This window comes from Centroberyx affinis, unplaced genomic scaffold (genome assembly GCF_046629955.1).
Source record: "Centroberyx affinis isolate AG114_WGS23_722 - 3 ecotype Tasmania unplaced genomic scaffold, CSIRO-AGI_Caff_v1 ptg000063l_1, whole genome shotgun sequence".
NCBI lineage: Eukaryota > Metazoa > Chordata > Actinopteri > Beryciformes > Berycidae > Centroberyx > Centroberyx affinis.
Window position 1 is genome coordinate 55,285 of NW_027278774.1, and position 16,147 is coordinate 71,431.

The 16,147-nt window shown below is 38.8% G+C and overlaps 1 protein-coding gene across 2 annotated transcripts in view; it reads left to right on the forward strand.

The window, feature by feature from the left end:
* Nucleotides 1-16,147, forward strand: part of phf20l1 (PHD finger protein 20 like 1) — a 46,403-nt gene that overhangs the window by 26,759 nt on the left and 3,497 nt on the right. For both annotated transcript variants that reach the window (XM_071520163.1, XM_071520169.1), the window contains exons 15-20: nucleotides 881-1,039; nucleotides 3,931-4,100; nucleotides 5,195-5,294; nucleotides 8,337-8,532; nucleotides 10,535-10,883; nucleotides 14,094-14,221. In XM_071520163.1, the coding sequence (XP_071376264.1) occupies nucleotides 881-1,039; nucleotides 3,931-4,100; nucleotides 5,195-5,294; nucleotides 8,337-8,532; nucleotides 10,535-10,883; nucleotides 14,094-14,221 (1,102 nt within the window). The remainder of the gene's footprint in view (nucleotides 1-880; nucleotides 1,040-3,930; nucleotides 4,101-5,194; nucleotides 5,295-8,336; nucleotides 8,533-10,534; nucleotides 10,884-14,093; nucleotides 14,222-16,147) is intronic.

Sequence of the window (16,147 nt, forward strand, 5' to 3'; positions counted from 1 at the left end):
CATTGCGAAGCACCGGGCCAGCCGACTTTTTCCTCAAACAACTTAATAAGCCGACTGTAAACACGTTTTCCATCTCAGGAAAGTAGTTCCGTAGCACAGAAAATAGTCCCCGGCGTAATGAAGAATTTGTTCCCATTTGAATTCGATTTGGTAATAACTACAACAGCCTGACTTTTCATGGTAACAGTTAGCAATTTTTAAAATGGAAACTATGTCTTTGTGAGCTGTATTTAAAGGTTATTAGCTTACAATTGGAGCCAATTACTCCCAGGTTGACGGCTAGAAAGGGACCGTGGTGATGCCAGAAGGTAACGGGAGTAGAGCAAACACATTGTTGATTTTGTTATTGTCATAGGATTTGTTGACGATAAGAAATGTATTTAAAAACACCAGCCGTATCCTTAAAGTCAGCATCACAAATTGCTCTCAAATGTCTGGCAGCTGGTTTCAAATTGGCTGTCAGCATGCCTAGTTCATAATGAAACAATTCAAATGTGTCTGAGGGTCCAAATAAAACTATTTTTATTTTCATTTCACTGCACAGTTCTGATGAGTACAGTTGGACTGATCAGGAAAATGCTCTCCTGCCTCTTTCTGACTTCTTTTCAATGTTTAAAGTGCAACTGCTAAAACAATAACTGCTCACAATGTAATTAAATAACCCTCTAAATAGGAGTAAAATGTACAAAAACCACTTAATGTGATAAATAGCCAGGTAACATTCTCACGTGGATATTTTAATATTTTTTTTCCTGATAATATGATACATTAGTATTATTGGTTTTTCTTTACATTTTCTTGAAACAGCGTGTGGATGATAGAATGATTAACATGAAAGTGACAATTCAAATATGAACTAATGCAATCTCTCTGTGTCCAGGTTACCATGACTACGGTGACCTGTCACTGTCGTTCATGGAGCGCACGTCTCTTCACCATCACTATGGCAACTCCTTCTCCTTCCTCCCCTCCTCTTCCTCCTCTTCCAAACACCTCCTCTATCCCCGGGCGATTCTGCAAGTTGACCTCACTGGGGAGAGTAAGTGCACATTTAGAGGGTTCATGGTGTTTAGCAGCACTGGTGGTGGTTCCATATCTAACACCACTTCCTAACATACTGCAAGCAAGCAAACACCCAACGATATTGCTTTGGAAAATGTTTGACAGATCCTGAATCAGTCACCTTTCAGAGTTTATTTTAACTTTATTTTGCACTCTTTTCCTGTCTTTTTCCTGATTCTTTGAGTAAATGAGTATCAAAACCATTATTAGAAATACTTTGTCAAAATATATTCTTTACCATAATGCAATCTAATTAGGGCTGTGCTAAAAAATCGATACAGCTGAGTATTGCAATATTTTTTTCCATGATACTGTATTGATTTTCCAGCCCCTCGTATCGATACATTAAAAAAAATTATTCATGTTTTAAACGGATTTAAAATGCCCTTAAATGTCCCTCAAATCCCTTTGAATTAAATAGTTTTGACTCAATTTGTCCGCTGAGTTATCAGTATAATGTGATGTACATATTAGACTACCCAGGTGGTACACAGCAAGTTGTATTTTCAGCTCTATTTTTAAATTTTCAGTAAATTATGTACGATACGATACATATTGCAGTGTATCGCAATATGTATCGTAATGTATCGTGATACAATCGTATTGGGACCCATGTATCGTGATACAATCGTATCGTGACCATGTATCGTGATACGTATCGTATCGTGACCATGTATCGTGATACGCATCGTATCGTGACCCATGTATAGCGATACAATCGTATCGTGACCATGTATCATGATACGCATCGTATCGTGACCATGTATCGTGATACGCATCGTATCGTGACCCATGTATAGCGATACAATCGTATCGTGACCATGTATTGCGATACGCATCGTATCGTGACCCATGTATCGTGATACGCATCGTATCGTGACCCATGTATCGTGATACGCATCGTATCGTGACCCATGTATCGTGATACGCATCGTATCGTCACCATGTATCGTGATACAATCGTATCGTGACCATGTATTGCGATATGTATCGTATCGTGACCCATGTATCGTGATACAATCGTATCGTGACCATGTATCGCGATACCTATCGTATCGTGACCCATGTATCGTGATACAATCGTATCGTGAGGACCTTGCCAATACCCAGCCTTAAATCTAATGCTCTAAAAATTAATAATGAATCAGTTCTGATAACATAAATAAATAACAAATTATCCTACCAGCCACTTGACAAAACATTAGCTAGCCAGCAGTTTTATTAATTGTAAGGTTTGGGAATACATAGAAAAGTAAAGTAGAGGAAGTATCAGTCTAGTTTTGCAGCAGCAGCCACAGTTTTTGGCTGAAATAGAGACAAGCCGACATGCGTTTGCTTTATTGAAACAACTGGTTACTTTACCATTTTCATGCCGTTCTGCCATTGGGTAACGACAACTCTGTATGTTAGGAACTGGTGTAATAAGATCAAGTGCATGTGGAAATGTTTTGTATTTGTGGCTATCTGTTTGTCTTTATAGGTGTTTTCTATCTGTCCATCCACCAAGATAGATTTGCAGCTGTTCAAAATAGAGCCATGAAACAAATAACATAATAAAAAAATAATAATAATAAAATAATTACACAAACTTGAACATGCCTAGTATCAGCTAGTAGGTGTCTGCCAGTCTTGTATTATTTCCATAGATCTGCCACAATAAGTGTTTCTAGAATATTCCACCACAGAATAATTGCTCTACTTGCTCTGATCAAATATTTGCCCTCTACTTCTCAACCACCTAATCATTCTACCTCATAGATGCTTTGCATTTTCATTACAAATCTCGGTACACTTTATTTGATTGGTCCAATGTTGATGCAGACTGTGACCCTAACCCTGACCTTAGCCTAACCCTACACCCAACCCTGACTCAATTTTTCCCTTAACCCTAACTTGACCCTATTTATAAACCTGACCCCAAATCTAAAAATAATAATAATAATAATAATAATAATAATACTTTATTTGTATAGTACTTTTCAAAACAAATGTGCTTCACACAGATGAATCAAAAGGTAATAAAAGCAAGATGAAGATAAAACCTAAAACCATAGTCACCAAGTTCATTCAGATAAACTGTCAAGTAAAACTAATTCACCTAAAATGAAATATAATAAAATACATTAGAATAAAACTAATAAAATGAGTAAAATAGAATAAAATGATTTTATGGTTCAAGACCAAGAATGCTCAAGAATGCTTATAGAAGAATGCTTGCAGCTGGAGCAAGTGGACCACATTTTTTAAAATTATTTTCCCAGATTAGTAGATACAAATGTATTTTTTGAGATGAGTTGGAATAATTTAACAATGTGCAATGAGCAATATGGCTACAATTTAATGATAAACTTGACACGGGCTAATACAAAATTAGCCATAGCTAATCAACTAATAATAATACATTGTATTTGTATAGCGCTTTTCTAAATACTCAAAGACGCTTTACATAGTAAAGGAGATATGAAACACATAACAGACAATATCAATGAATAAGACAGATAATAGAACATTTCAGATGGGGAGAAAGACAAGAAAGTTAAAATGTGCGTGTCCAATCTTCGTGCGACTTGTCTGTCTGTTTACCTTGTTTGCCTTCTGTAATGTTTTTTCTGTCTGTCTGTCTTTTCAAAGTCTGATTGGACCCTTACAATCTCAGCTTGTTTCTCTATAGATTTATCAGGAGAGGTTCTTTAAGATGCCAGCACAGCAGCTACACTAGGTCGTAACTTCAACCTCTAACCTTTGGCCTCTGACCTTGTTCTATCCCCTGAGCTATCCAGATCAGTCAGATTGAGGGTGTCAAGAAGATTCTTTACGCTCAAGTGATCACAACCTTAACTTCTGCCCCCTATACTATCATCTGTCCAGATCTTTCAGAAGGAGAGTATCTAGAAGACTCCACGACAGAGTCACTGCCCTACAGTGGGGAGGAGCTTGAGCTGGAGGAGAATGGGCCAGCGGAGGACTTGAGTGAAGCCAGTCAGGAGATTGTCCGCTGCATCTGTCAGATGGATGAGGAGAATGGCTTCATGATCCAGGTGAGCCAAACCCTGAGCTTGCAACTGGCACTAGTTCATCTAGTAGTGATTTACTAACTACAGTAGTCTTAAAATAGTTTAAACTACAAGACACAAAGACGGAGCTATATTATAAGCTGATGAAATGAAAATGTAGAACATTGCAATGTTCAATACAAATACAGACTCACTCACTCACTCGCTAGTTTTCAGATGTGGCAGGTTTCCAAGATGTCTTAGGAAATGTGGATCTGCAGCACCCGCCTTACTGCTTTTCCAAACCGCCATCTTGATACTAGACGTGTCAAACACTATTCCATTCCAGTGTCCTCATGCTAGTGATGCACAAGTAGTGCATTGGGTCAACAGTCAGTTACAACCGGGATTAAAGGAATAGTTCACCCAAAAATACTCCCCCTCATGCCAGTTGAAACACAGGTGAAGTTTGTCCATATAACACACAGGGAGGTTGCCAGCACAACTCCATAGCAGCCTTCTCCAAAACAACTGAAGTCAGTGGGGACCAGTTCTTCAGAGTTCCAAAAAGACCTACAGTATATTTACACCATCATTTAGTGCAAAACTGAACTACAGCTGATTGATTTGCAACAAATAATGGTGTATAGGTCTTTCTATTCACAGTGTGATTGTTTGGCTGTTTTTGTTTTGGAACTCTAAAGAACAGGTCCCCATTGACTTCAGTTGTTTTGGAGAAGGCTGCTACCAAGTTGTGCTGACAACCTCCCTGTGTGTTATATGGACTAACAAATTTCACCTGTGTTTCATTTGGCATGAGGGGGAGGAGATGATGACAGAATTTTCATTTTTGTGTGAACTATTCCTTTAAAACACCCAGCTGGTGTAAACAGAACGTAAATGGAAAGTCAGTGAAAATTGGTAATGGTAATTTGAAGTTTGTAGATTAGAATAGATATAGAAGATAGAAGTATGAAGAATTGTTGCTGTATTTCCCGATTAGATTTGATTAGGAAAAATGAGAGGGAACACTATTGGGCTACTTCATACTAACTCTCCCTTTATGTGTGTGTGTGTGTGTGTGTGTGTGTGTGTGTGTGTGTGTGTGTGTGTGTGTGTGTGTGTGTGTGTGTGTGAAGTGTGAGGAGTGTATGTGCTGGCAGCACAGTGTGTGCATGGGCCTCCTGGAAGAGAGTATCCCCGACCAGTACATCTGTTACATCTGTAGAGACCCCCCAGGTAATAGACACACACACACACACACACACACACACAGACACACAACTTGTTTTTAGTTATCTGTGCTGTGGGGTCTTGATGCTGTCAGTTTGATGCTCCTAAAAACCTGCAGCGTGGAGTTTTTTGCTAACAGAACATTTTTACTGCCTGGCACGGATAAAACAATTTCAGCTCTCTGTCAGTTGCTTTCAGGAATGTGCAACATTATGACCAGTTATGATCCATTTAAATCAAATTCAGACCAACTTTAAATATAGAAACGGTAACACTTTACAATAAGGGTACACTAAGTTAAGGGTTAGTTAATGCTTAATAAGCATTAACTAACCCTTAATTAACAGTTAACTTATGTGTAATTTAATAATGGTGTTCATGTTAACTAAGGTATTAATTTCTACATTATTTAATAGTTTATAAAGATGACTATTAAATAATGTATAAGTTAATACCTTAGTTAACATGAACACCATTAGTAAATGATTACCAGACACATTAGTTAACTGTTAATTAAGGGTTAGTTAATGCTTTTTAAGCATTAATAGTTAATGTACCCTTATTGTAAAGTGTTACCATAGAAACCCATTAGGCCAAACAGTGAAGACCAGCACACAGTGCTAAGATGCATCATCCATCCAAGTTTTGTCAAATCAAACCAGTGGTGTCTTGTCAGATGGACAGACAGACACAGACCATTGTGTCATTGTTGATCATTGCGTGGGGGACAACGGACAGGAAAACGTGATGGCCCAGCTCAATCTTGTGTTCTACTGCACCTCATTTTGCAACTGTTTTTCCCGATAGTGCTACAGTTTTCTCTGGGCGCACCAGTGGCAGTAGTAAAATCAGCAGAGTCTTTGAAACTTTGAGTCATTATTTTCCCTAAGAAATAATGCTGAATCAGATTTTTCTTATGATAGAGGGTTCCCTCAGGCCTTGAAAATCCTTGAGAGTTTGTGTATTTGAAAAAATGAATGGATGGGCTTGATTTCTAATTCAACTAGAAGGGCACTCGTAGAGCGCAGACCTCCGCCAAGGTCTGCTATTATTGCTTGTTTGTGAGTCGGATCCGGATCCGCTCCGAAATGTAATGGGTCCTTCCTTGGCCCATGCTATACCTTTCCACGAAGTTTCATGAAAATCGGGCCAGTAGTTTTTCCGTGATCCTGCTAACAGACAAACAAACAGACAAACAGACAAACAAACAAGCAAACGGCACCGAAAACATAACCTCCTTGGTGGAGGTAAATATAACACCCAAATTCATCAGTATGCCTCAAGCTCTCTAGATCAACGTTCAATCCTGAGGATCCTGTGATGGAGATGTGCAGTTTTAAAATGAATGATGCCACCATGATTTCTTGACTAAAGGTCAGGATCTTACCCCAAAACATACCAATTTTGAGTCCTTGAATTTCACCAAACAGGACCTTGGAAATCATTGAAAAGTCCTTGAATTTGTTGTCCAAGTGAGTATGTGAACCCTTCTCCCTGGTTCATTCTTGCTTCCCCTGTCAGAACTCACTGTTGTTGCTCTTGGTGAGATACATTCTTCACAATGTGTTTGATGAATGTAGACAACAAATAGAAAGTTGAAGTGGTTTAGTAAAATTATAAAAATTGCAAAATTGTACTAAATTAAGCTGCTACATACATTTAATCAACTACTGACAAGCAGATAATCATTTGTTTTGCTTTTGCACAGAACAAGATCACACTGAACACAAGCCTACTGTATACACATGTGGTCCGCTTGTAACAAATATTCAGTAGCATACTGCAGCAAGTAAATCATTTACTTAAATTATTCAAGCATGGAAAAAGGTTTTAAAGGCGCTCTCATCGGTGAGACATGATGCACATAGATTGATTTTGAGTCTGTCGAGAAAAAATAGGCTATACAACTTTGTGATCAAGGTGAGGTAATTGTGTAGGTGTTTTCTTTGGCATTCAAGTACTTCTGAATCAATTTATGATTCAGTGTATGAGCATATTGAGCTTTCATTCATACAATGCAAACTGCTATGCCAGCCAATGCTCTAGACTAAGCCTGATCTCTGATACCATTATCTTGTGTGATTTTAGTGATTTAAGTGAAATTAGTTTTTCAGTCTTGTTTTATACAGCAAGCCATAGTGGTGGGTGATATGCTATAGCAGTAGTTTCTAGATTTCAACCATGCATTAAATACTGGACTATAAAATTGTCAAAGATTACACCTTTGGTCAACAATCGTTCTTAAGAGTACCCAAAGTTGTTACCACTGTTTGTAAATAATAGTGGAAAATTACACATCATTCAGATGGTTCAGTGGTAGGGCTGCTGCAATAACTGAATAATCCAGTAATCTCAATTATAGAAGCCAACCTCAAGTATGAGGTTGGAGGAGTATGACTGCTATTGCTGTTTTGTTTTCACCTTAAGAACTTCCCTCTTCCATATTAACTTTCCAATAAAAGCAAATGTATTTACAAATTAATCAAAATTTATATCTACTCGGTCATTACTATTTTAGGCTGTAACCTGTTCTGATGAGTCAAAAATTAATATGCAATTGTGTTTTCTATATGCAATTCTCACAATGTGTTCTATAAAAGTTACTAGTTACCTCATCAAAATTGTAATCAGAAACATAATTCAAGATATTATATTAGCTCTCTGTCATGTACTGACTAACAAAGAGGAGCAAGGATCCAAGCAATAGAGTTATGTTTGGTAATGAAATTAAAGGAATAATAGGAGTGAAAATTCAGTCACTATCTAAGATAATGACTGAATTTTTTCATTTTTGGGTGAACTATTCCTTTAAAGGCTTTTGCAGCACTACCTATAACATGTTTCATTTTGGTAATGCATTTTGTTATATTTTAGTAAATTGAATCAGAATTTAGGCTATCAATATTGTATGAAGTCTTTTATGGAAATGTAACATATTTTTTTCCTAGCTTGGCATTTATGCACACACACAACTCTCCTCTGCTATATGAAACCTGGTCTTTCTTGGAATTTTTCAACTTATTTGGTTTATGTCTCCTTGCTCTATAGGCCAGAGGTGGAGTGCCAAGTATCTTCACAACCGTGACTGGTTAATGAAAGGACACATGTTTGGCTTGTCCATCCTGTCAGAGAACTACTCAAAGCAGAACAGCCAGCGAATCGTCTCCACCCACCAGCTTTTAGCAGACCTCTTGACGCTCAAGCACATCCTGCATGGACTGATGTTAAAGATGGATATACTTCAGTAAGACACACACACACACACACACACACAAACATATTTCTCTTAAATAGCTTGTTCTGACCATCCCTGTTATCTAAACAGTTTTATCTACACAAGGGTCCAGCTACAGACTCCACCAGCTGCAGCATACAGCAAGCCAAGTGAAATATTTCTCTTAAATAGCTTGTTCTGACCATCCCTGTTATCTGCCCTGACTCTATGCTGTACTGCTCAACACAGGGCCATCCCGTGCTTTTTGGATACCCTATGGGGGCGATCACACCGAGAAGCGTCGCTAGAAACTGAAACCATTGTTTTCCTATGGTACAGCACGCCTGGCACGCACTCTTCTGTTGCGACGCGCGTCACGTTTTTCTGGTGGTTTTTAGGCGCGCATAAGAGTTTTAATATTTTCAACTTTTCACCGCGGAGTCGCACCGCTCGTCAATGTCACACTTGGGCCAGGCAACCAATCAAATCAAGCAGAAGGCGGGCTTTCCTTCCTGTTTTGATGCCGTTTGATGTGGTAGGAACGGTGGGACAGAGGAAAACACAGATGAAAAGCGAGTGATATTAGCGGTCTTTAACCCGGTCACACAGCCCTGCTCCACAGCTGTTTTGCCCGACCCGGTCTGCCTAGGCCTTTTTGAAGCGGATGTGCCTGTAGTGACACTTCTCGGTGTGATCGCAGTGTGATTTGTTAATCGTAAAAACAAACTGTGATCCTATAGCATTGCCCTCCTCATACCTTTATTAGTGAACATGTGAAAAATTGTAATGATTTCTCACAAAGTGAGCGTACGGTACATCAAAATGTCCAGCTTCAACTGGGCCAATGCCTTACCATGCCAAATGTTCAACCACATCTCGTCCGCCACAGATCCTTCGTGTGAACACGATGACTTGAACAGTTTTTATAAGAATCTTTTCAAATTTGATATGGACATTGATGACCCCTAGAGAGTGTTTATGGTTATAATAACTATTATTAATTAACTGATTACATTAAATAAAGAAATATGACCCCCATCGGCCTGATGGTGGCGCTATAATTAAAGGTAAAAAATAAAACGTTTAAAGTACTGTGTCTCCCACACCGTTTGTCCAATTTACATGAAACTTGGTACACATGTCCAGCTGACCGTACTCTACAAATATGCCATATCTTGGTTATAGATTGTTGATATCTACTGTAGTTTTGAAGATATTATCTCTTAAAGTTGTGAAGGAGGCATGGCCTATAAGCTAAATTATAAACAGCAGAACAGGAATAACATATAAGTATGTATGAGTGTACAGCTAAACACAGTAAAGCCAATACGAAGTTGGATATTGACACATTTTAATTTGCTATTACATTCTTCAGTATCAGAACTTGATAGCTTGGGGCCTGATGGCTCAACAGCCTAATATGACAAAAGTGACAGTGATCTTAATGCAAACTTCCACGTTTCAGCTCTGGCTGCTGTACTGGCATGAACCCAGCCATCGCTGCTAGTGGCTATATGTAATTAGTTACATTTATTATGGAGTGTTAAAAAATTGTTAAGGTACATACCCTTTATTATTTGGGATACAATCCCTAGAGGATTATATCCATTCATTTTGGAGTGTTTAGGAGTAATAATAATATGATTAACTTTAGATTAGCCCAGAAGGATTTTTTTTTATTATTTGGCGAAATAAAAATAGTTGGGACATACAACCAATATAATTGGTAAGATTAACCCTGGAGTCTCATTGTGTGATTATTGAATGGCTTTTTATTACATTTGACTTAATGGGGCCTTCGAGGATCGGGGAATCTCAGGGATATACCTTTGTTTTAATCCTAGTTTTAATCAGTGATTGGATCGGTACTTGGCCGATCACACTGTTAAAAAATGGAATCGAATCAACCTCAGAAAACCTGATCAGTGCATCCCTACTTTTTAAGGTCCAGCTGCTCATACTTTCTGGGTAGTTAGTTAGATAGTTTGTTTGGGTCAGACCAGTAGGCTCATAGTTAATTTTTTGTGTCCAGGGACCGACACAGCCCCAGCCTGCAGCTCTGGGCTCGCTCCTGGGTCAACTCAGACGAGCACCAGCCTATGGGAGGCCTTCCCGACTGCCTGCACCTCCTGGATCACATGCACGGCTCCTGCCTCGCCTCCCCTCCTCACGGCTCCCTCCTCCGCCTCTACGCGTCTTCCCCCTCTGACCCCCCACTCTCTGACACCTACATCACCAGCGAGCACAGCTACCAGAAACCAGTGGACCCAGGCGATAACCTTGATACAGAGCTGTGCTGTAACCCCGATCCCCACTCCAGCCCCAGGCTACACAAGGGTCCAGCTACAGACTCCGCCAGCTGCAGCATACAGCAAGCCAAGGTAACTAAACATGCTTTTATGTGTGGTGGTGGGTGAAAGATGCACAGATGCATAGATGCATTGAGTCATCTATCTCTTGCTGAACTTTTGCTGTCTCTTAAAGCCATTGTAGGTAGGGCTGGGCGATATATCAATATTATATCGATATCGTGATATGAGACTAGATATCGTCTTATATTTTGGATATCGTAATATGGTGATATGGCATAAGTGTCTTTTCCTGGTTTTAAAGGCTGCATTACAGTAAAGTGATGTCATTTTCTGAACTGACCAGACTGTTCTAGCTGTTTATTATTATTATTATTTATTATTTGCCTTTACCCACTTAGTCATTATATCCACATTACTGATGATTATTTATCAAAAATCTCATTGTGTAAATATTTTGTGAAAGCAAACCAATAGTCATCCCTACAATTTTGTCAATATCGATATTGAGGTATTTGGTCAAAAATATTGTGATATTTGATTTTGTCCATATCGCCCAGCCCTACTTACAACTGAACATTTAGCCCACTTCGTAGAAAATACCAAGATATATATTGTGTATCGTCATTCAGCCTAAAAATACAGAGATATGATTTTTGGTCCATATCGCCCAGCCCTAATTGTAGGTAGGTTTTAGTAGGTATTCAGTATATAATCTTCATGTTGGGTGAACATAAACGAGCAAGATAATATGTCAGAATCCCAGCAAAATTGATACCACCATTTTTCTGCTATTTGCTTTCTAAGTACATTTTGAGGCTTGGGTATCTACTCACACTGTATAGGCACCTAGCACTTTATGTGGTGTGTGGATTGTTGGCTTGTGCTGTGTGGTATGAATTCACTATTGTTGTCGTTGCTGTGTTGTTGCTGTTTGTCTAACACCAAGACAAATTCCTAGTAACCATCTCTTGCATGGCAATAAAAGGTTTTTATGATTCTAATCTGATATGGTCAAATTCAGTAGGGCTGAACATTTGATCGGGGCTCATGCATTCGTCTTCCTGGTCTCCTTAAGAAATGTACCTACTGCAGCTTTAAAAGATATTTCTGGCTGTTTTCAACCTGGGCCTTGTTTTCCTAATGTTTGCCATCATTACGATGAATTGTGTTCAAAAATTCATGGCTTACTTCACCAGAAAGTGAATAAAACCTGTCCTTTCAACACAATAACACTCACACTGCCGTTATCACAACATTTCAGTTAAAATAGTCCACTTGATACTTTTTTAGCATTAGCATTGTATAAAGTAGGAAAATGAGGCCCAGGTCAGAAATAATCAGAATTATGCTTTCATGAATATTAATCACTAAATGTATAAATGTACCAAATGTGCTATTCCCTCGTGAAATATCTGAGTCAGACTAACAACTCCATAACAAAAACTGTTAAATGTAAAAACTGTTAAGTGTACTTTTTGTTCTTATTTAGAACGGTTTGTTTTATTTCTATTACAGAAATATCCGTTAGTATTTTATTGACTGTTATCTTCTGCACTGTTTTTATGCTCTGGGTTACTTGTATTTAACTTGAATGTGTCCCTATTGTATTGTACTGTACTGTGTTTTTACTGTTTTTTCTGTCACTCAATTTTTATTTTGCACTGTCTCGTTATTAGTTGCTGTAACGCCCTGATTTCCCTTCGGGGATGAATGAAGTACCTATCTTATCTATCTATCTATCTATCTATCTATCTAGCTATCTATCTAGCTATCTATCTAGCTATCTAGCTATCTATCTATCTATCTAGCTATCTAGCTATCTAGCTACAGTGCTGTGAAAAAGTATTTGCCCCCTTCCTGATTTCTTATATTTTTGCATATTTGTCACACTTAAATGTTTCAGATCATCAAACAAATTTTAATATTAGACAAAGATAACCCGAGTAAATACAAAATGCAGTTTTTAAATGATGATTTCATTTATTAAGGGAAAAAAGCTATCCAAACCTACCTGGCCCTATGTGAAAAAGTAATTGCCCCCCTTGTTAAATCATGAATTAACTGTGATTAACCACATTTTTTGGAAAACTGAGTTCAATTTCACTAGCCACACCCAGGCCTGATTACTGCCAGACCTGTTGAATCAATAAATCACTTAAATAGAACCTGTCTGACAAAATGAAGTAGGCTGAAAGATCTCAAAAAGCAACACATCATGCCGAGGTCTAAAGAAGTTCAAGAACAGATGAGAAACAAAGTCATTGACATCTATCAGTCTGGAAAGGGTTACAAAGCCATTTCTAAGGCTTTGGGACTCCAGCGAACCATGGTGAGAGCCATTATCCACAAATGGAGAAAACTTGGAACAGTGGTGAACCTTCCCAGGAGTGGCCGGCCTACCAAAATTACTCCAAGAGCGCGTCGACGACTCATCCAGGAGTTCACAAAAGAACCAAGAACAACATCTAAAGAACTGCAGGCCTCACTTGCCTCAGTTAAGGTCAGTGTCCATGATTCAACAATAAGAAAGAGACTGGGCAAAAATGGCATCCATGGGAGAGCTCCAAGGCGAAAACCACTGCTGACCAAAAAGAACACAAAGGCTCGTCTCACATTTGCCAAAAAACATCTTGATGATCCCCAAGACTTTTGGGAAAATATTCTGTGGACTGACGAGACAAAAGTTGAACTTTTTGGAAGGTGTGCGTCCCGTTACATCTGGCGTAAAACTAACACAGCATTTCATAAAAAGAACATCATACCAACAGTCAAACATGGTGGTGGTAGTGTGATGGTCTGGGGCTGCTTTGCTGCTTCAGGACCTGGACGACTTGCCGTAATTGATGGAACCATGAATTCTGCTCTCTACCAGAAAATCCTGAAGGAGAATGTCCGGCAATCAGTTCGAGACCTCAAGCTCAAGCAATTAGGGGGCAATTACTTTTTCACATAGGGCCAGGTAGGTTTGGATAGCTTTTTTCCCTTAATAAATGAAATCATCATTTAAAAACTGCATTTTGTATTTACTCGGGTTATCTTTGTCTAATATTAAAATTGGTTTGATGATCTGAAACATTTAAGTGTGACAAATATGCAAAAATATAAGAAATCAGGAAGGGGGCAAATACTTTTTCACAGCACTGTATCTATCTATCTAACTCACTTTCAAAAGGGCTCATTTGATAGTTAAATGTATTTGTTTAATTTCTTCATGAGTTAAGGAATGAATCCAAGTCAATTCAAATTCCAAGTGTGCGTGTGTGTGTGTCTTCTCTCCAGGAGCAGCCTGTGGTGGTTATCTCATGTCCATTGGAAGCCAGTAGAACACCTGGAGGTCCTTCAGACTCCTCAAGAAACCCTATTAGCCCGGAAAGCCCAGAGCAAGCAGAACACCAGGCCAGAACCAGGTAGGCTCTTCTACAGTCACAACAGAGGTTCCCAAATTGGGGCTCGGGGACACCCAGAGGTCTTTAAGCGGGTGTCATGTAGTCTCTAGCAAATTCCGAGAGAATGTATAAGAATGACTTTTCCGATCAGAGGTTTTACACTCTCCCCTGGATCTTTATCTTTTATCACCCCATGTACTGTATAGACAAATAACAAAAACCTTTGATGAGAGTTCCTGGGACAAAATCTTAATCAAATAGGGATGTGATAATTCAACAGTCTCTCGAGGGAAGGACAATGGAAACAGGCCTCCAGATCGACCATGTGTCGCATCAAATAAAAACGAATACAACATAAAAAAAAAAATCCAGTCCAGAAGGGTAGATAGACACACACACACACTCACAGGGTCCACACTAAGAATGGCCCGCTAGCTCTGGACCAGTAAAACTCAGTGGGCCTTTCTTTTCTTTTCAAAATCTTTTTATTGAGATTTTCAACAAAAGTTCCCAGGGTTGGGCAGGCATATTCCACATTGTTACAAAATATACATCAATGTAGTATCATATCAAAATAAAAAGTGATAATAGTGACAGTAATAAAGTGAGACGTCCCTACCCCCCCACCCTCCCACCCTCTTGATTAGTGGGCTTTTAACCAGGGGATCACTGGTTCAAATCCCCAGATCAGCTGGGAAAATGTTGCAGGGGTTAAAGATCCAGTGCACTGACTTTAATTCACTCCAGAATAACCAGCTATGGTTTTCTTTTGCGAGGAGTGTAATTTTTTTTACAGTTTTTGAAGATTCATCTACCGTAAAAACTTCAATTAAATTAAAGTCCCAATCAGTCAGTCAGTCACATTTGCTGATCGCCATGGCGGCACAGAGAAAAAAGTACGACCTGAAATTAAAGCTGTCAGTTGTCAAATTTGCTGAACAAAACTCAGGAGACGCAGCAGCAAGACATATATATAGAGAGCTTGTATATTCTCTCTCTGTCTCTCTCTCTCTCTCTCTCTCTCTCTCTCAGTGCATGAGGTTGGCCCAGATGCGCTGTCTCTCGGACCGAGATCAAATGAATGATTCGTAATTGATATGCTATTCGATAGCCTAATTTTTATACAAGTAATATTCATACTTGTTTAAATAAACACTTTGATAGTATTTCCCATCTTTGCTGAGCAAGAGTTTTGTGCGAAAGGAATTAAAGGCCTGTCCCATATAGACGCCTGTCCCAAATATAGGCCGGTTGAGTTCAGTGTTTGAAGCAAATAAAAGCCCGGGCTATTAATTGAAGTTTTACGGTAGTTTGTTATAACTGCGTTAGTGGCCCTACTTCTCAGTAGGTTGAGGGTCCCACCCACATTCTTAGCAACACCCATTTCCAGCTCCTATCACCAGCTCCCTCGTCAACTAATCTTAATTAATCCGATGAAAAATAGCATACATGTTATTTAAGAGGAGGATCGCCTTTCTTCTCGCTCTTTCACAATGTTAACACACACCGCTCTATTCAGTGAACATAAACAAGCCTGATTATTAACATGGCAGACGTATTGCGTTTTATAAGGCTAATGCTAACAGACAATTTTAACAAATACCAGGGCAAGCATAGCCCCGATATGCCAAACTCCATTCAAAAATCAGGCAGATTTCTACTTTTCGAAGAACAGTCAGATTGTATGGCTTTAACCACTCTTCTGGCAAGGAGACTGATATCATTGAATTGGCAGCAAGCTTCCCCTCCATCTTTTAAACATTTATATCTTTTTTTGTGGCTTTTTTTGCCTTTCTTTGATAAGTCAGGTACGCGCTCTACCGGTTGAGCCACTGGGGTGCCCCAAACATTTATACCATCACTTGTAATTGTTTCAAATGAAATAGTCAATAAATTAAAATAATGGAAAAAATACCCGTTTTTTTGGTTTTTTTGGCTTATTAATAA